General features: G+C 38.3%; 1 protein-coding gene across 1 annotated transcript in view; it reads right to left on the reverse strand.

The window, feature by feature from the left end:
* The window catches only part of TES (testin LIM domain protein), a 55,400-nt gene extending 33,436 nt beyond the window's left edge, over positions 1 to 21,964 (reverse strand). Inside the window, exon 1 of the mRNA XM_043463130.1 lies at positions 21,713 to 21,964. Coding sequence (XP_043319065.1) covers positions 21,713 to 21,739 — 27 coding nt within the window. The 5' untranslated portion in view covers positions 21,740 to 21,964. The remainder of the gene's footprint in view (positions 1 to 21,712) is intronic.
* Between the last annotated feature and the right edge of the window lie 363 nt (positions 21,965 to 22,327).

The raw sequence follows: 22,327 nt of genomic DNA on the forward strand, positions 1-22,327 counted from the left end.
TACTTTCTTTAGAGGAATTTCCTTAGGAGAAATTTTATAGATATAAATGAAGCTATAAACCCAACCTCCTTAACACCTAGCACTGAAGATCTCTAATTTATGCCACTTACTGGGATGGGAACTTCCTCCATAATCTTACCCTCTTTATCAAACTCTGTTAGGATACAAAAGCACAAACTCTGTTAGGACACAAAAGCTTTTGTATCCTACTCAAACAACAAAGATCTGTGGAAAACTGTTTTATAGATTGCCTACTTTCAGATTAAGTAATAATCCAGAGTACAATGTGTCCTCTAATACTGTTCAACCTAATTTATATGATAAAATTGCACCCCAGCAGACATATCTCTACTGGTATGAGGTAACTTCCTTCTGCTTTTGTTCCTGCCCCAATTTAGGCATCTGCCATCCTCCCTTTAACAAGTCAGACATATAAAATGAAGTAAAATGTACTAAGTCTACTTTGTAGTAAAATGAATTTCAAAGCCAGAGCTTCCCCAGGCACATTCTCAAGACCTATTCCAAGACTCTCTTGGGCAGAGGTCACAGGAGCTTGGATTCTCCAACTTTTCTTAGTCTCAGTTTGAGGGTCTGGACTACCATCTGTTCTAAGGGCTCAATCGACTTCTCTTCCTGCTTACTTCGTGTTCAGGATTCCCTTAAGTCCAGGACCCAGAATTCTTCTCTCTATACCTCGTGCTTCCCTTTACCCACAGTACAGACTGCGTTCTTTGGTCAGTCAGGGTCCTTCTCCTTTCCTCAAGAGTTATGGCTACTACTCTTAGACATCCAGATCGTATAGGTTAATTTCTGCCCAGGTTTCTGGGCTGGAGAATTCTTGGTGAGTGATGAGATCAAGAAGTTGTTATTTAATGATACCCACAGTGTGTGGGAGGGGGTGGTAGAGGAAGTATTAGTTCCTCACCTAAGGCAGCCTGGCTGTTTAGAACAGGAAGGTCAGATCCTTGGACTAATATAAACACCAATATATATGTGCTTATATGTAATATATATATGAGAACTAACTATACCAGGCATTAATGATCAAGAATTACACGACTAAATGGTGAAAATGTAGAAAGAGCATTGGAAGAGAGTCAGGAAAACTGTGATGTGGTCCTAAGGAATTATGACCAAGTCCAGTGATTTTAGAGGTTACTCTTCTTCTCTAGGCTTCATCTAGGTAATGAAGGAACTGAACTAGATCAATTCTAAGACGCTTTTCAATTCTAAAATTATGGCTGAAATTTGTGTTTCAGATTAACTTCATCTCAGTTGCTATTCAGCATGGTCACCTGCTTAATATTTAAATACTAAATAGAAAATAATTATTTGAGAAAGCTAATGTATTATTGGCTCTAACAGGTCAGAATCATCTGGAATTCAGCTTGGAAGAGTAGTTTAAAAACTACATAAGAAACACAAAATTTAAGTTCTGAGGGGTAAGACACAGTTCTGTTGTACATAATTATTTCAGCAGCAAATGGGATGTAGTATTCCCTGCAGAGTCAACACTTGGTGCCTGAAAACACGTGTTTTTCATAAGCACACAAGTCCAAAAGTTGTCTGCTTCATATAATTTTAGTAACATATTCTGGCCAGCATCAATACAAGGATATGACAGATTAATTTTTCTTCTTCAGTGTCCAAGAAAACAGGTCCTTTGGATTGACTATATTTGGAAAAAACAGTCATGCTTTAGGAATACCTATCTAGGTCCTTTGAAAAAATAAAAATGATTGTATAATATTTATCCTAAAATACCAGTCACAGACAAATAAGACTTTTTAAATCATTAACTATAGGATCCAGATACTGAACATATAGCACTGTGATCCGTGCCTACAAATATCCCTCATCTCCTGCTTATTTCAGAGACAGAAATGAGAATGGGATCAATTTCTCTGTATTTATAATTTCAGGCAACCACATAGGTTGGCAATATTTCAGGTGACCCTTCTGACCCAGGAAAGGGTATTACATATCAGATACTTTAAAGAAAAAGGAAAGTAGGGAACATCTGGTATTTCGAATACAGTCTGACTTGATTTGGATACAATTTAGGTCTGGAAGATATTATTCAGTATTCATAGTGAGATCATCTGATTCATGCTGTTTTCATAACCAAATTCCCCTCTGGAGCAAAAAATCATATGTGGTTACTAAACACACAAGTGTTACTAAGAATTCTTTAATCATCTTGGAATGAAGCTGACCAAGGTAGATTATATGAAATACATATATATTCTCTCTCTGTACATGTACAAATGTATTCATCCACATATATATATATATATATGTATACACACATATATTCATAATACACTCATGTATTTTAGATCTTATTCACATAAGTGAATATTCTGGACAAAGGAATTAAATTTCTAAATAATTCCTCTCAGCACATGGCTCTTCTAGAAACCTGGTATAATCTTTGAAGTTTCCCCCCAACCCAAGTTCAAATTGGTATGTTTTCATTAATATCTAACATAAGATTTTAAACTGTTTTAGTTATTTAGCTCAATGCCTGTTTCCCAATATCTACTAAGATTCTCAGTGACCACCCACCACCAAAAAAAAAAAAAGAAAAAAAAAAAGGTCAGGTTACACAGAAAACCAGACTTAAACATAAAGAGAGGCACCTTTAACTTTCATATAGTTTGTCAAGTTTTTTAGGTGGGAATACAAAGAAGTAACTTATTGTGATTAAGAGGTATGATTAATCATTCCTAGTAAAATTGCTGTTATATTTTGCTTTGCTCATAAGAACAAAAACTTTCCATCTCTCACTTAATTCTTAAATACATGAGAAGAATAATGAAGAAAAAGTCATTACACTATCTAGTTACCCAAACTTGGGCATGAAGGCCTCTTTATCCTTGTCAAAGTCATGCTTTTAATGTCCAAGTTTTGTTAAAAACTACACTTTGCTCTTTCATCTCCACTCCACTGTTCATGTCCAAATTTCTATCACATCAACCTGGGATCACACTCTCCAAACTGATCATTCCCTTCATGTAATGTCATAGTGCTTCTCCCAAAATTATTTTAATAAAACCCAAAGGTGGTCATAATATTACCCTTGTTAGATACTTTTAGTGAGTTCAATGAATCCCACGTGTCTCAGCCTGGCAGAGAAAGGCCTTTCAACTTGGCACCACCCTCAGTCCTCCGACTCACCCCCCTCCCCCCAGCCATGCTCGGCTTCAGGACGCGCTTCTCCCTAGCCTGGATCTCATTGCTCTTCTCCTCCATCTGGTAAAACACTACTGTATATACCCAATTCAAACAGCAGTTACTCTGTATCCTTTTTGAACCATCCTCAGCAGAGTTCTTCTGAATTCCATTGGTCTTAGTTCAAATGCTATTATTTATTCCTTTTTTTTTTTCTATACTATGATACTCATTTACCCCACTGGACTGAGTTTCTAGTTCATATTTGAATTCCTGATGTCTGCTGCACAGCCTGAGATTTATAGAAATGCCAGAAAGTGTTATCTACTTATTTAAAATTTGCTTTAATTTAATAAAATCTTTTATGACATAGCACCAAGGAATTCCCATTGCTTTTCACAAAAAATAAAGATTTTAAAAGGGCTCTGGCAGGGTGGTGGTGATAATAACTGCAATGGCAAATAGTTATTGAGCAATTATATTGTCAGGCATGGCTATAAATTTTTACTTGGGTCATCTCATTTTATACTCGTAAGAATGCTATGAAACCTGTTAATTATTATCTGCATTTTCATCCAGGTGAAGAAACTAAAGCAGAAAACTGTTGACAGGTCTAAGGTCAGCTGCACTGCAGAATGCCTGTTCTTAACCACTAGTGCCTAAGCATACATAGATCATGAACATGGAAAGACCTCAGGTCAGATAAATATTTAATATATTAATTCTTTTTAAATAGAAAGAAATATAAATTTTAATTTGAGATCAAAATATTATACCAAGAATAAAATAATCAAGTAAGGGTCTTTAGTTGTCAGGACCACTTATTCAGAAGCAAGTGGGAATAAAACTCTTCATAGCAGATTCTAGAATTCATTTTCACATCCTTTCAGCTTTTCAGTGCATGAAGTACAAAGGCATAGCTCTTCGTGAAACTATATCATAAAATCCACTGTGAGACAAATGAACTGACACATTTTTGTTCACACATAGTAGTAAATCATCACTAACATCACTGTGATAGGAAGGAAAAGGAAACAAGTGATCTTTCAGTCTAAATAGTTTATAATAAATTCTATTCTGGAGGTACTGGATCAATCTTCCTGGAACTTTAACAAACAAATTAAATAGATAACTCCCAGTCAGTCTTTCCCTACATTCCTTAAGGCAGTACCAGTATTAGGTAAGTGATAAAAGGACTGTTACCAAGACAATTTGTCTACTTTGGTCTGGGATATAATCAAATCGTAAGTTACTTAAAACATCTATACAACCTCAATAAATATAGTAACATTTTTGACGAAGACCAGAAGTAGATCCTGCTGCTTTTTTCTAGGAAACAATAATGAATTGTAGTTTCGTTAGGGTACCTTGAAGCAATTCTAATTATGCTTTTTCTTAAATGACCACTGGTAGTTGTGAAGGTAGAAGTGGTAATAAAAATACCTCAACTACTATTTGTTAGGGGCTTTCCTGGTAGCTCTGGAGAAGGAAATGGCAATCCACTTCAGTATTCTTGCCTGGAGAATCCCATGGACGGAGGAGCCTGGTGGGCTACAGTCCACGGGGTCGCAAAGAGTTGGACACAACTGAGCGACTTCACTTCACTTCACTTCCTGGTAGCTCAGCTGGTAAAGAATCTGCCTGCAGTACAGGACCCTGGGTTTGAGTCCTGGGTCGGGAAGATCCCCTGGAGTAGGAAATGGAAACCCACTCCAGTATTCGTGCCTGGAGAATCCCATGGACAGAGGAGCCTTGTGGGCTACAAGTCCATAGGGTCGCAAAGAGTGAGACACAACTAAAGCAACTTAGTATGCACATGCACCCTTTGTTAAGACGTTAATACCTACCAGGCACAATACATACATCACCTGATTGAATTTTCAAGACAACTGACAGGAAAGTGTTATTACTCCTATTTCACAAATAAAGACACTGAGACTTGGAGAGATTAAGTAATTTGTCTAAGACTGCCCGGCTATCTTGCGGGCAATCTGCCAAATGCAGACAGAGCTGATTTGAATCTTGGCCTTTCTAACTCCAAATCCTGAGCTTAACTACAAAATCGCTATTTTTTCCTCTAAAATGAGACTCTGAAGATAAGTAATAATTTAAATGAGTCATATTCCTCATCTGTAACTTCTGTAGAACAAGAGATTTTGATCTGAAAGACAATCTATTTGTCACCAGCTAGGAATTCCTCCTTCCTAGACAAACCTGAGACTGATTATAAGAAACCCGAGTGTCTGCAAACCAGCTGCACCAACACAGAAAGCCCTGAGGTGATTAGTCACACACACAAGAGGACCCTCAAAGTATGGGGCATGAGTCAAGGAAATATCCAGGGTACTGATGCAAAATAGGTATGTTTTAGGAAGAGGAAAAAAAGTTTTAAAAGAAACAACGAAATACAAATGAACAAGTTAAATCTCAAAGTTGAAAGATCTTTATTCAAAACTTATTCAAGTAAAAAAAAAAAAAACAAAACTTATTCAAAACAAGTAGGTTTATCAATAGTACTGAAAATTATTAACTATACTATATAGAAGATTCCATATATTTATGCAGTGTCCAGGGGTAATATAATGAAGCAAAAACTGCAATAATTCTTTTCATTTTTCTTTTTTTCCAAATCACTAAATTCCTAGATTCCTAGTGGAAAACCTCTGTATTACTTTCAAATTACTCCAAAATTTGCGGGCTGAAAATAACAAACATTTATCATCTTATAGCTTTCTGTGTGTCAGGCAGGTGGGAGTGGCTTACCTAGGTGAGCTGGCTCTGAGCCTCTTGCAAGGTTGCAATCAGGGGTCAACTAGGGCTGTAGTCACTCAAGGCTCAACTGGGGAAGATCCACTTTTAAGCTCTCTCACATTGGTACCTATGACATGGCAGCAAGTTTTCCCCAGGGCAAGTGAACCACAAAGAGTGAGTGCACCCCAGATGGAAGCTGAAGTCTTTAACCTTTGAAGGGAGGTACCATCACATCTGCCACGTTACATTCCTTGGCAGCTACTGACCAGGACCAGCCCACACTCAAGGGAAGCGAACACAAAAGACTATGAATTCTAGGAGGTGGAATCAGTGGGGGCCATCTTGACAGCCTCTGTTCGGTTTTGATTGTAAATGCTAAGACTAAGTGATCTGTGATGACAGACTTTACCAAGGGAGGGGATATAAGTGTGCTTAGCTACCACCCTTGCCTTTATTTCTTTCCACTTCAAATATTTATGTCTCTACTCACCCCAATGCGCAGAGTAAACAAAACTTTGCTCTTTTCTTATAAATGCTCTCATTTTATTCCCCTCAGTTTAACTGTTCACTCAGTCAAGATCAGGGAACAGTCTTTCAGAAGACAGAGTAGAATGATTTTGTCTCTCATCTTATTCTCTAACCATCTCAACATATATACACACTTGTGTACACACATACTTGTTTTAGAACATAGTCACAAACCAGAATACAAACTATCAGGTGTGACTAGCAAGAAATGTCTAGAAATACATTTAAAAGAAAAATTTCACAATTTATATAATATGTCATAGTCCTCCTTAATGAACAGAGAATAAAACTGGAAAAAGACTGATATAAACCTTATTCTATTATATAACTTTTCTGGTTATGAAAAGGAAAAAATATATAGTACTTCTTTGTGATATCAGAATGTAAATTACTTGATTCAAATTAGGTACTATTTATAGGCAGCAGTTCATAACTAACTTTCCAGTACTGTATACTTATTCAAAATCTAATGTATCCTCACAGTATTGGAGACAAAATAATTTAGTTTTTTTTTTTAAAGATTGCTCTTATCTTAGGTAAGTCAATTATAAAAAGAAATGTATTGCATCTGTTCAGTTTAGCTGGTTCCTTATAAACATTTTTCAAACTGACTACTATCAAATTATCTCTAAACTCTTACATGAAGGCAGTCACCTGAGCTGTTCACCAATTCTCTTCTGTGAATTCTACTCAGAAAGAGCCTCCTCCTGACTCTGTTACTTTGAGAAAGGCAATGCAGGCCATACAAGTGTCACAGGCTACAGCTGCTGATGAAATGATTTCTTAATTAGGATTGGCTGAGCTGTGGCTCAGTGGAAAGACTTTGTAATGCATGTGCTTTTATACACAGGACTCAGAGACTCCTAATTATCAGCTATAAAAGGGATTTAAAAAATGTGATTCCAAAAGGCGTCTGTGGAGGTCTCCTAAAAGAATTTAGATCATGACAAACAATTCTAATTTGGTCTTGTGTCACTAACTCCACAGCTGGCTCAAAGAGTAGATTCCATAGATACTGCTGTGTATTGAGAAGCCTTTTTAAAGACTGTACATACCAAAACTTGAATATTGCCATCATTTTTTACCAGGCTTAAGGGCTACAGTATTTCTTTAGGAGTATAACTGAGGAGTAAGGATGACTATACAATTAAGTGGTTTATTGCCGTTGACTGTCTACCTAATCAGAGCACATGCAGAAAAGAGAACAGTACAGGCATGTTTTCAGAGACAGAATGAAGGGAGAGGCCTGTGGCACTGGCTTGAAAGAGTTGTTAGAGCAGGCTGCCCAGGCAAGCACAAGCATCCAAGGGAATCTGGAGAGGAAAAGCCCAATGAGGAGAAGGCACAGAAAATCTGGGGTAAAGGTGTCAAAAGACAAATCTTCTTATTTTCCACTTTGCCCAGAATTGGCATTCAGGTGTATTTAGAGCAAAAGTAAAGTTTTAAAGCACTGGTAGAGGTGTTAGAAACTTTGAAATGAAGGGAGAGATGCAGGAACCCTCCTGCCAGATGCCTTATGCTTATGTACTTATCGTCTAAACTTTCCACACCATCCATTGCTCTGGAAAAAAAGAATTATGTTTATATGATGTGCTATGTAAACGTAAGTACTTTAATTAATTTTTGACCCATCATTTGATTTTTGATTTATTAGGGAAGTGGTGTGGATTCACATGCTTTTTGTTCTATATTTAAACTACAGCCCAAGGACTTCCTCACTACAAAAGGTACTGGGATTCAGGGGAAATAGACAACTTTCAAAACATACATATACCACCTTTTTACAACTAGAATCAAATTTCAGTTGCAGAGTAATTTAACTTCCCTTTATATTGATGAAACAATAAGCAAATAAATCAAAATTAGATTTGACTAGGTTAGAAAGGGGGCCATTCTCAAGTGATCATTGATGTCAGGGAAGCTACAGTGTCCAGATTCTTTCTTATGTACAGAGGGCTAGGAAGGTAATTCAGAATGAGAAAAGTCTTCTCTAAGACCTTTTCCATAGTTTTCACTGTGGGAGGCCAAGAAGACTTACATCCTAGCAACAGAGGGAGTGTAAGTTATAATCTGTTGCCTAACAAACCACCCTTAAACACAGTGGCTTAAAATAGCAACCATTTAGAGTTTGCAGTTTCTAGTCATGATATTCTGCTCATGCTTCTGCAGTTTAGCACCTTGGGCTGGGTTCAGCTGATGATTCTTCTGGTCTGAGCTGGGCTCACTGCATTGGTAGTCACCTTTCAGGTAAGCTAGGGACAACTAGTTCAGGGGAGCCTCATCTGAGATGTGTCATCTTTTCTATGTGGTCTCATTCTCCAGTGGGCTGAGCTAGGCTAGTTCACATGGTTGTAACAGGGTTCCAAAACAGAGATGCAGACAAGCCCTGTGAAGTCCAAGGTTACAGCACATCTACCACTGTCTACCAGCAGCCCAGATTCAAAGGGTAGGAAAACAGACTCCACTTCTCCATAGGAGGTGCTAAAAAGAACTGTATCCATTTTTGCAATTTACCACAGAAACTCTAAGGAAGATTACATTCAGGAAAACATAACTGTTTCCTATACTGGACCAGAGTACCTGGCAATGTTACATCAAGTGCCCCCACTAGAGGCCCAATAATATAGCTCTGAAATCTTTCCCACAGTGACTAGCATACAGCATGTACTCAACCAACTTCTAGCAAGTTACTTATAAATTTTTATTTTTATCATAAAAAATAACTTGCAAATTTTAAAAAAGGAAAAAATGAAATCCAGCAATTTAATACATTACATTTATTGAATTTTAAATATTTCTTTGTGTCCAATAAAGCATCAAGTATCAATAATTTTTCTGAAAGTGTTAGGTCATAAAATCCTTGATGATATATTCGGGTACCTGTTAAATGGTTTAAAAATCCATGAAGGATTTTCTGCTGTCTAAACTGAATTTCTTGATAATAATTATGATACACCTATTTTTCGTATGTGCAGGTACCATACTTTGTGCTTTAAAATGTTCATGTTAATTATTCTTTATACCCCTGTGATGGTTGTAATGCATTTTCAGATAAAGATCCCGAGGATTAAAGGGTTAAGTAACTTTGCCAAATTCACACAGCCAGTAAGCGTCAGGGCTAAGAATTTAACTCAGAATTCTAAAGCTGATGAACTTTCTGCAATTCTAGATCTCCAAACATTTACTTATTGATACTAAGGTCTAGATAACTAAATAAAACTCATCAGAGAACATGAATAATAACACTGATCAAGTAATTGCTACATGTCAGGCACTGTTCTAAGTGTTTACATGTATCATTTTATGTAGTCTCACAATAACCCAATAAGGAGGTATTATCCATGTTTTACAGATAAGTTTCCTAAAGCCAAGGAGGCTAAGAAACTTGTCTAAATTTCTAGGGGAGTGTCAAACCAGGATTCAAACCTATGTAAGTTCTGTTCTGCACCCTCTAAACTCCCTGTGTTCCAGAGAAGTGGGCAGCAAGTGGTCCACTGATGATTTCCATCCCCCAGCTTGATTTCACCTGGTCCATGAGAAAAGTGCCAACAAACAGCATCTCAATTATTTTTACCTGTGACATCATAAAAGAAATATGGATACTGAGCCACTCAGCTGTCTTGCCTCTCTCTACCGCTAATCTGCCTATTTCTCTTGGGAAAATTTTCTATTTTGCTACCAATGGCAGAGTATAACACACAGCATCATTTGAATATTTGTATAATCTACTTTCAATTTATTGCAGTATTTAAAAGGTTAGATTTTGTGATTCCTTTTAAAAACCTTTGGCAATTTGATCTTTTCCAGAGAAATGAGTTCTACATTTCTTCACATGGAGATCATATGACCTAGCTGGGATGAATCTAGAGAGGTCTGTTAGTCTCAAAACTAACAGAAAAGGCACTAGATCACTCTAAAAATCAAGTAAAGGATACTCCAAGATTTTTTCAGACCCTTTTCAGAAAGGTCAAAGACTATCCTGCTTTGAAGTACCAGTTGTCTATGAAACTGTGCAGAATATCTTCTCGTAACAGACTCGTGTTACAGAAAGAACTTCAGAAAAGTACACTTCAACCCCCAAAATTAAAAAAAAAATTAACCCCACTATAGAATATGTAATAGTCTGAAGTAATGATCTGAATTCTTCATTCCCAGGTAGTAGTATTAAACATCCAGACCCTTGCCTCGTAGTCATTAGACTGGAACTTTCTTCCCCTTGAGTTTGAACTTGGCCATGTGACTGTGGTGACAGCAGAGGCTTAAAATGTGCTCCTGCAGGTGGGCACGCCCACTGTTCTCCAAACGCCTGCTTAAGACATCCAGCGATCTAAGGAAGGTGAGATGGAGAGCCAGTGTGGTCCCAACCCACAGCTTGCAGCCAAGCCCAGGCTACCTCAGCTAGACTCCAGTGCGAGGTTTCCTCCAAGTCAAGAGATGACATTAAACAAGAATCATGATTAGGATAGAGATACAGATCCGCAGCAGTAGATTAGGTTCCCGTACAAGCTCACTGGCACACTTTGAAATTCAAACCTGTAATTTAGGAAAATCACAAATCATATACCTTAGCTTTATTCTAGAAGAGTCAATGCTGAAAATGTTAATGGTGAGAATGCCAAGGGTTTACTGATGTTTTGCAGCCATGTTTCCTTGGTTCAGATTATCTATTCTTCCTGGAAATCCTTCTTTGCCTACTTATCCTACAGGAGTTAGTTTGAATGATGTTTCCTCCATAATGTTGGTCCCAATCCACCCAATTATAATGCTTCTGCTTCTGAAACCTCATAATACAGTTGTTGCCCCTTATCCACACTTGTGCTTTCTGCAGTTTCAGTTACTTATGGCCAACTCTGATCCAAAAATATTAAATGGAAAATTTCAGAAGCAAACAATTCCTAAATTGTAACTGCATTCTGAGTACTGTGATGAAATCTGGAGTCTGCTCTGTCCTGCCTTTAGTTACAAATCATCCTTTGTCCAGTTTATCCAGCTAGTCACTTAGTAGCCATTTTCATTACCAGACTGATTGTTACAGTATCATTGCAGTGCTTGCGTTCCAAGTAGCTCTTATTTTTACTTAATAATGGCTCCAAACTGCAGAAATAGTGATGCTGGCAATTCAGATATGCCAAAGAGAAAACTTAAAGTAATTCCTTTAAGTGAAAGATGGAAGTTCTCCACTTAACAACAAAAAAATTATATGCTGATGCTACTAAGATCTATGGTAGGAAGAAATCTTCTATCCATGAAATTGTGAAGAAGGAAAAACAAATTCATGTTAGTGTTGCTATTGCACCTCAAACTTCAGAAATTATAGCCACACAGTGCATGCTAATTGCCTAGTTAAGATGGAAAAGGCATTAAACTCGTGGGTGGGAGACATAAGCAGAAACATATTCGAGTTGGTGGTAACGTGGCACCAGAAAACATGAAGCCCACATGAAGACTTCAGCAAGGGATCCCCTAAAATGACTTATACCATTTAGTGCTTCCCAGGTGGTGCTAGTGGTAAAGAACCTGCATGCCCCTGCAGGAGACAAAAGAGACGCGGGTTTGATCCCTGAGTCGGGAAGACGTCCTGAAGAAGGACATGGCAACCCACTCCAGTATTCTTGCCTGGAGAATCCCATGGACAGAGGCACCTGGCAGCCTACAGTCCATAGGGTTGCAAAGAGCTGGATATGACTGAAGCAACTTAGCAAGCACGCATGCAAGGGATGGTTACAAATATTCGGGAATAGGTTTGGACAGAAAAATATAAAAATTACTGCAGAGACTGGGTCTGCCATTGAATAAGCCACTGCTGCATTTTTGGTGGGAATGAAGAAGTTAATTAAGGAGAGAAACCACATCCACAAAACTTTTACTATAATATATAGTTATGATTTTTCTATTTTTAGTTCTTGTTGTTAATCTCTTACTGTGCCTAATTTATAAATTAAATTTCATCATAGGCATGTGTATATAGGAAAAAAACAGTATATATAGGGTTTGGTACTATCTGGGGTTTCAGGCATCCACTGGGGGTCTTGGAACATATTCTCCACTAATGAGGGTAGAGGGTGGTAGTCGCAGTTGTCTGTATTCCTATTATTGCAGTGCTACAAAGTATGCAGTCTGCAAACTTCTGGTTACCAGTTTGTGACGGAACGCACAAAGAAACTGAAAGAAATTAGGAACTGTTAAGCACTTTGACAGTATGTCTGGTATATTTCTTAAATTGGCCTCATTTTTGTCTTTTTTTTTTCTTTTAGTAATTCATTTTTATTGTGTTTTAAAAAGTATTGGCCTGGGACAGAGTTGGAGTTTTGAAAAAATGGTTCCTCAACACAGATATTTTGAGCAACACTGTATTACAGCACTTATGTCATTCTATCCAGCACTGTAGTTAATTCACATCTTGCCCACTAGCAAGCCTGCCTGCTTTCCTTCTTTGATCCACCAGAGATGACATCATGGAATTTTGGGGGATACAAGCTCAACAGGTGATACTGATAGAAAAGGAATTGAGATTCTGTAGTTTTACATTTAAATTGAAAATTTAATATCCTCTATGAAAAACAAATGGTGACTTTGTTTTGTTTAATCCTCAATTATTTTTATTGCATTCCAGTATCCCATAATGGAAATACATTCTTTACCTTTACTTTGTGACTCATTCTATCAAGACTTCCATGATGTTACACTCATAAAAAGAAAAATACACCTAATATTTGCATGGTCATTTTGCAATGAAACATGATATCACTTTATCTTTAAATAAAACAGAGGTAATAAGTTCATGGTGGCAACAGACATTAACGGACTCAGCACCAAGGCATCTGTGCTAGATTTTCAGTCTTCTTTTTTTTTTTTTTTTGCTAGGTTCACTGTTCAGATAAGAAGCTACGTAACCAACAGATGCCCTGAAACGCCTTTTTAAAATTTGTATGGTGGTCAGAATGTCACTGTAATACAGACAGACTGAAGCACAGGTGATCTGAGGATGAGCCGGCCTCATCCAGAGTTGAATTATGTTTCCACGGTGGCAGCCTGGCTGCTGCTTGGCAGCTGTGCTCTCAGCAGCCCTCAAACTGCCTGGCTTCCCCTACAACCCCTCCCTCAAGCAGTCCTCAGACCCAAGCAGGCCTGCATTCTTGACTAGCCAAGGATAAGAGAAACTTCCTAAACTATGCTTTTCTCCTTTGTTGAATATGACCAAAATAAAACCAGTGATACCTACAATCAACCAATTTTTATGGCTAAATACTACAGAAACATGAAATACTTCCATAGCGGTCCCCAGATTATACTTAGTGAGTTTCTTTAGGTTCTTTCTATCACCTTCTATTCTTTCTTATAGTTTTTGTCACTGGAAATGAACAGTGATTATAATGGTTGAGAAGAAAAAAGAAAGAAAAATAGTTAAAAAATAATTTTAGAATCACAGCTTGAACTTGCATTAGCAAATTATAGTCATGCACATTAATTATTCTAATTCCCTATTATTTAAGTAGGGAGTTAGGTAGATCAGGTATTTGGAAAAAAAAATAAGTGAAACTATTTTAAATATGACTGGGGCTTTTTTATAGGAGAATCAAAGACTGGAGCTGGATAGCTGAAAAGCATAACCTCTAAGTTTAATCCTCTAATAACAGTGTTTAAGGCACATTTTAATCCATGGATTTTACTCAAAGATCAAATATAAGTTTATCAATTATCAAATTAATTTTTCCTTAAAATCTTGAAAATGTGAGGTTCTAAAACCCATTTTCAATTTGGTTAGTCTTTTCTCTATTTTCTAATCATTGAAAAAGTTATTTCATAATTCATAATTTATATAATCCCTGAACATCACTACTTTGTAAAAAGCAAAATAATTTCCTGTATGTATTATATATCAATGATCTAATAAATAGATTTTTAAAAGTCATTCTTTCAGGTACCATGACAGTAGTTACCAAACAAAAATTAGTAATGACTGTAAACAGGAAATGCAATACAGGAATGACCCTTGTAGCGCATTTGTAATCCGTAAAAAGACAGTTTGTGTATCTATAGGTGTAACACTGTAAATATTTTAGCTTTATCTGATTATGAGCTTCTTCACATTCTAATACATATAAGCGGCTTTCTCATTTCTTTTTCATTTGCCATTACTTAAGACAAATAATCACTCCTAATTACAAAGCTTGCAAAGCCAGGAACAAATGCCAAGAATCACCACTAAAATAGGACATTCTGTGTTACAAATCTAGTGTACTCCTGACCTGTAAGGAGTTCACTAAGGGATATAATCCCATTTGTACTTACTTTCTAGCATTTATTTTGTCATTTATTTATTTATTTTGCTCTATCATTTCTCTAAATAGTGTAAGTTCTGTAATACAAGGTATCTTGTCTTTTTATTCATACCATACACCCAGGGTTTAGAAAAACGCTTTGCACATAAACTACTCACATAGTTTTTAAATGAATCATCTTATTTTGGGAGAGATAACTTTTAAAGACAATAAAAGCTCCATTATTTATCACTTTCCTGTAATTAAGTACCATAGAGAATGATATACATCATGACTAGGCTTATTTGCCTCATGCTAACAGAGCAATTTATATGCCTTTGAAGCTGTAAACTAAAGAGTTAAATGAATTAAACGATGTTTTCAAATACACCACAAATATTTAAAAGGCAAACTAATTAAGTAAAAACAAGTTGAAAAAGCAGCTAAGATCTATGAAAAAAATTTTCATTTTCTCATGGACTTCATAGGAATATGTAACATTTATATGCAGGCCATTCCATTGAAAATCATATATATTCATATATTCTTGGCTTGTATGATTTTTAAGCACTGTGGGACATTATTATATTTGGTAAACTACTGATAATATTTTCCAAAGTCAAAAAGAGTAACTGGGTTTGAAGAAATCTTACAAATCACTTGGCTCCCCTATTGATTTTTATAGATATGGAAATTGAGATCCAGAGTGGCCAAGATCACAAAGACTACAGTGGACCCAGATCTGCTAATTCTCAGCCCAGGGTGAATTTAAAATATCATACTGATAAACAGATGTGAGAAAGCTAATATACCACAGAAGATCTCTCTGTACACTACTGCGGTTTACCTATACTGGGCACTAACTAACCTTTTCTAATGTTTGAATACACTGTAGTGATTTGGTGTGTAAAAGCATATTCAAATTAGCATGGGGCAAACTATATCCCTACTTCTGGTTTTCAGAAAAAGAACACAGGAAGTAGTACTCTTTTACCAGTTTATCATATCTACTAAATAGGCCCCTCAGACTAACGCTATGGTCCATGATGTTAACTCCAGGCTCACAAGGCTGGTACCCGCCTGGAGTTCAGTGAGTGCCTCATTAAATAGTTCATTTTGGTGTTTCCTGCTACTGCTGCTAAGTCACTTCAGTCGTGTCCGACTCTGTGCGACCCCTGCTTCTCAATAGATCTTCTTGTATGAACAATTCTCCTAACATTGAACTTTTTGTTTTTAACTGCTCTATTCTAAGCTGCATGGTTTGCTATTCCAGGGGCACTTAGAGCACTTTGTTGCCAGAAGAAACAGAGGTTTAGCCCACCATGTTATGTGTAAGGCTTACTATCAACTCTGGGGTTCAGCAGGTAGAACAGTTTTTCTACAGGCCAACCATGAGTACCTGTATACAATTCCAGGTGTCACTAGCTGAAAACCCGATGCAAAGAGCCAAAAGCAAGGTTGTTATTGTTCAGAACCATATTAAGTAGCTAAAAGGCAGCATTATCACTGCTCCCAACAAAACCTGGGAATCCTAGAAGATATGGTCCAGAATATTATTGGAGCTTATGGAATTTCTTTGACTGTAAAATCTCCCAGAAGTTACTTTTCATGATATTTGTATTTATTTAGACTTTGTTTCCATGCAAAAAAGGTCAAAGGCAACTTACACTAAAGGCATACATATGACCATGGGTAACATATAGTCCCACCACCTCATGGGAAATAGATGGGGAAACAGTGAAAACAGTGTCAGACTTTATTTTTTTGGGCTCCAAAATCACTGCAGATAGTGACTGCAGCCATGAAATTAAAAGACACTTACTCCTTGGAAGGAAAGTTATGACCAACCTAGACAGCATATTAAAAAGCAGAGACATTACTTTGCCAACAAAGGCCCATCTGGTCAAGGCTATGGTTTTCCAGTAGTCATGTATGGATGTGAGAGTTGGACTGTGAAAAAAGCTGAGTGCCAAAACATTGATGCTTTTGAATTATGGTGTTGGAGAAGACTCTTGAGAGTCCCTTGGACTGCAAGGAGATCCAACCAGTCCATCCTGAAAGAGATCAGTCCTGGGTGTTCATTGGAAGGACTGATGCTGAAGCTGAAACTCCAATACTTTGGCCACCTGATGCTGAGAGTTGACTTATTGGAAAAGACCCTGATGCTGACAGGGATTGGGGGCAGGAGGAGAAGGGGACGACAGAGGATGAGATGGCTGGATGGCATCACCGACTCGACGGGCATGAGTTTGAGTAAACTCTGGGAGTTGGTGATGGACAGGGAGGCCTGGTGTGCTGCAATTCACGGGGTCGCAAAGAGTCGGACACAACTGAGCGACTGAACTGAACTGAATGTATAAACAAAACATAGAAAACCAGTAGAGTGGTAATTTTATTGGAATAAAACCATTTCTCCAATATAATTCCTTTAAATGAATAAAAATGCTGAAATGCATCTTAAGTTATTTCTCTTTTATATTAGGGTACTTCATTCAACATATATGCAATAATCAAAGCAAGGGTATCAGATGACTCAGGCTAGGTGATGTGATGGAGTCACATGGATTACCAAGACTATGGTGCAAGATCATAGTTACATTCTGCCAGTTTTAGATTAACCTATCTAAGCCTTAGTTTCCTTATCCTTAAAATGAAGCTAGTCTGCTTCGTAAATTGCTTTGAACAGCAAACAAAATAACTATACAAGTATAAATAGGATATGAATTTCGCTCTCAAGAAGCTTGCGATCTAGATAAGAAAAAGACTATAATCTAGAGGGAAAAAGTAATGAGTTTGCTAAGAGTTACGATAACATGCTTTGGGAATATAGATGAAAGAGATTTTCCATCTAGCTAGTAACAAGAAGAACAATTACCTGGAGAGTGATGTGTGTGTTGTGGGGAGAAGGGGGCAGGTAGGGTGAGGAATGTGTCTTGGACTAGTAATATTTAGTATTATTGAAGGTGAGCTAGCAAAGTCAAGGAGAGAGGTGATGGTACACAGCTTGACCGCCAGTAGAGACATAAACCCCTAATTCAACTTCATAGGATGGCATTAAGGAACAAAATCAACAGAAAACCTACTACAGTTCTATTCAAACCAATATTCAAAGCAAGTTAGAAAAAGTGACTTTTCATATCCAATTAATGTAATGACTCACACTATGGGTTAAAAGAGATAAAAGCCCTGCTGAGGAACACTTTATTCTGTACTTGTTCTGAGAGAGTAACTGCCTCTAAGGTAAAGCCCTGGAAGCACCCTGCCCTCCCATTACCCCAAGTCTTGCCAATGATTCTCAGCAAGAATGGCTTCAAGCAGAGAATTCAACTGTAGATTTGAACCTCCAGGTCACCATTTACTTGCCTTTTCCACTTCAGTCAAGGACCACCCTAAGAGAAAAGGTTCATTCTAATTTCTAATGGAAATAATCTTTGTGGTTCAGTTATCTTTCCAACTGCAATCACATGGTTTCACTTTGATTTTTCAGCAAATGACAGAAGCTTTCAGAACATGTTTGGATGCTGAGAAACGGGATATTTTAGTGACTCTGTAATCTTTAAAATCTCATCTTTTTAAAATTAAAGAAACAAAGAAAAGTGTCCTACAGAAAAAATACAGAAGACATCAGGAAGGATCAAAAGATGGAGGTTAGAAAGGAGGCAAACAATGAATAAGATGTAAAATTAAAAGCTCTATAGCAATTCCAGGCAGCATAAGGGAAATTACTATAGTTTTCTTTCTCTCTGGTATGTTTTTAAAGGGAAAAAAGTGATTCTCAGGGGAGAGTAACACAGAAAGGAAAGAGGAAAACAGCTGGCTGTGGGCCATGATTTAGCATTCACCACAAAATGAGACTCTGTTTCTGTATCTCAGAGGTCATTGCTTTTTCCAAGCAGACACAGGCTCTACTTACACAAAGTCAATTATAATGAAGAGACACAAGACATAAGGAAGAGATCTAGACAAGTAACTCCAAAGAAAGGGCAAAGATGTAAAAGTCAAATTCTACTCTAAAATATTATTAAAACAAAAGCTCTGTATAACCAAACTAGCTCTCACATCCTAGCAATAGCTCACTTTTCTCAAACACAATATAATTAAAATCTAATTATAAAAATGCCTTGCCTTTCTGATGGTGTATTTTAACTGGTCATTAATCCAAATTTATGCCAATGATAAGGACACCCAAGTTCTCCTTTTAAAAACAAAGAACCTTATAATAACATCATCCACCTAGGTGGATGTGAAATAAAGGTAACACTCTAATTCTTTTTACATGAAATGTTAATGGGAAAGTAACATTTGTAATCTGCCTAGAGAAAATTTCTTATGAAAACAACAGTAAAAGGGTTTTAAAAGGGAAAAAATGCCATGTATCTTAAAACAGAAGTCAAATTTGGTTTTACTTAAATGGCTGTCTTCATTTCAACTTTCAGCTATGATTTTTAAAAGGTATATTCAAACTATCACTTTTCTTGTATACCCAAGTCAAAAAGAAGGGAGACGTGAAAAGTATCTAGATACCAAAATAGATGATCATGTAATGTTTCCTTCTTCTCATGTTTTGAAAACAATTTCTAAAGGGAATGCAAGTTTATGAAATGTATTCCTGGGGCCTCTAAATTCTTTGTACTGGGAAACATTCTAACAAATACACAGAACATTAATCTGTCAAGGGTCCAACCTAGACACAGAGAGGGTATGTTGGCAATCAGATTGGACATCTTTGGGTTCTTTTACTTTCCAATTTACTAGCTGAGGACTTTGCCCTGAGAATCACCAGTGATGACAAGGCAGTGAAACAAGGATTTGTTACTGTCATGGTATTGTCTGTACAAATTTTAAATTTATGGAATCCTTTTTCTTGGGGCTGGGGGAAGAGGAGGAGGAGGATTAGAGAGAAGGATAAGATTCTCGGTTGAAAAGATAACCTTTTAAAGTAAAGGGAAGATGCTGGAGAAAAATTACACCATATATCAAGACCATTATTTATGATAATCCACATTCTGAAACTAAGGAAACTGTGTATAAATAATGTCTGGATTTTTCCCTTGCTAACACATATAATTCTTAACTCTGGACTTTCTCCCTCAGAATTACTTCTTGTCCTAAATAATTTCAAAATCACTTTTGAATGTTACTGTTTGTTTTTTCCTTTTAAATAGAGCGTGTTTTTTTTTTTTTTTTTTCCGGAACACTTTTAGGCTCACAGCAAAATTTAGCAGAAGATACAGCCTTCCCATATATCTCCCTAGCTCCTTTCAGACCACCCCCCCCCCATTATCAATATCCCACATCAAAGTGGTAATTTGCTACAACTGATGAACTTACACTAGCGCATCATCATCCCCCAAAGTCCATAGTTTATTTAGGGTCCACTCTTGGTGTTCATTCTGTTGGTTTTGACAAATATATAATGACATGTATTCACAATTACAGTAGCATACAGAATGGTTTCACCCATTCATCCCTCCCTCTCAAAGGATCTGGGCATTTAAAAAGTCTTTTTTGAAGCACTATGTTTAAGCATAGATAAGACCCCCCCCCCCCCGAAAAAAAAAAAATTTTAGACAAGTACTAAATTACCCACTGTTTCCCACATGAAAAACAAAACAAGCAGTGTTCATCAACAGAAGGCTAATTAAGGGGCAAACAAAATGCTTTCCTAGTAGCAAGCAAGATTAACAAAAAATGTTAGTGTCATCTAAAAGTAAAGCAAAGAATAAGAAACCAAACTAGAAGACAATAGAATTCAATCACTGTACTCTCAGAATTGACGTTTTCCTGTTCTTGAATTCCCTTTTGGATGCTGAGTCTACTCATAAGGGGCAAACCTGTTTTTTCCCCCACTTAAGGCTTTTTATTTTTCAACAGCCTCCTAACCTAACCTAATATTTTGCACTTGCATATATTTTCATAAATCCAATTCTGGGCATGAAACAGAACTAATGCTTAGGTCAGAAACCTTGTTTTTAGAAGATGAAGTAATGGCAATGTTGATAACCCACAATGAGCAAGAGAAGAAAATTCGGTTCTCTTATTTTCCCCCCCTTTACTCTCAACAGAACTTCCTTCCTTATTTGATAAGGAGCAACTAGCTTAAATTTACTGCAAAGTAAATATAAGCAATTCCCTGGAATGAGACGACCTTTCACACAGAACGTTACACTGGAATGTGACATCAGCATTCCCTCTGAGTCTGGTCCCCACCCTTTTCTCCCAGGAAACGCGAGTCTCCTAAAATCACGGAGCGGCTCAGGTAGTGGGTCCTGACGCCCGGAGGGCATCAGTTTCCAGTCAGGAAACAACTCCTGGAGGTAAACCACCGCTGACAATCGTCCTTTGGGACTAGTTGCCAAAGAAGGAGAACATTTTCTTTGGAAGAGGAAGGCAGTGCTTTGGAAGTCAAGTAATGAATAACCAAAGAGAGACAAAAACAAAAAACAAAAAACAACCCCCAAAACTTCACCTTTCAACGCCATCACCAGCCTCTGCTGTGAAGGAAGCACGTTAAATCAACGCTCACTCTAGAGAGCCTCTGACTGCCAAGCTGGGAAGGGAGGAGGTCTGAGCTGTCAAAAGTCTCATCAGTGACCCCAAACCACAAAGACTTAATAAAGTTCAGCTTCCTGAGACAGGAAGAAGTAGTGTCATGGTTTCGCCCGAACTCGCCCTAACCTCACCCTTTTCTTCTTGGGAAGCACAGGCCCAGCCGAAACATCTTAAGGAAAAGTTTCAAACACCTCCAACCGTTGGACTTGGTTAGACAGGGAGAAATGTCCCGCGCCCGCCCTCGCGCGCGACCCTCTGTCGCTCCTGGGTTTCAGGAGTTAGTAGAGCCAGCGGACACCCCCTCTACCCGAAGGACCGGGTACTGGGGCCCGGGGCGCCGGAGATCCCGACACCGCTCGTGCCTGACGGCCCTTGCGCCCTGCCAGCCACTGGTAGCCAGGGGCGGCGCCCCGCGCAGGTGAAGCGGCTGCTGCCAGCCACCCTACCTTCTTCACTTTGGCCTCCAGGTCCATGTCTGTGTGTCAGAGGGGGCTCTCCGCCTGTCGGGGATATCACGCCCAGGATCGCCTGGCGACGGGCACCGCTGCGGGGACTGGAGATGTGCCGGGACACCGGCGCCACCGCCGCAGACTCTTGCCCGGCACGGTCAAACTTCCGCCCCCCAGTCGGCTGCAGCCGGCCTGCGGCGGGGACCGGGAACAAAGAGGCCCAAGCAGCCAATAGCAGCCGGGCCCCGCCGGGCAGCCGCCAATCACCGAGCGCCGCACGCACCTTCGCGGCCGAGCGCGGCGCCAGCAAGGTGAGGGGCGGGGCCGCGTTCGGGGCGGTACCCTGCGGAGCTCAATCGGGTGGCCCCGAGCTGGTGTCTGAGGCTCCGCTGGGCGTCCTTACTACCTGCTCGCCGAAAATTGGAGCCCAGGCTGCCTCCAGCTGAAATGAGGAAGAGCCTTTTCCATTCAGTCAACTTGTACCTGTTTTGCTTTGGACTTTAAATATGAATTCAGAGCAAAAAAAGAAAAAAAGAGAGAAGAAGTTGTGGGGATTGTTAGGGATCTTCGTGATGGGCATTGCACTCTATAATTTCACTGTTGAGTTGTGGA

This window comes from Cervus canadensis, chromosome 3 (assembly GCF_019320065.1).
Source record: "Cervus canadensis isolate Bull #8, Minnesota chromosome 3, ASM1932006v1, whole genome shotgun sequence".
NCBI lineage: Eukaryota > Metazoa > Chordata > Mammalia > Artiodactyla > Cervidae > Cervus > Cervus canadensis.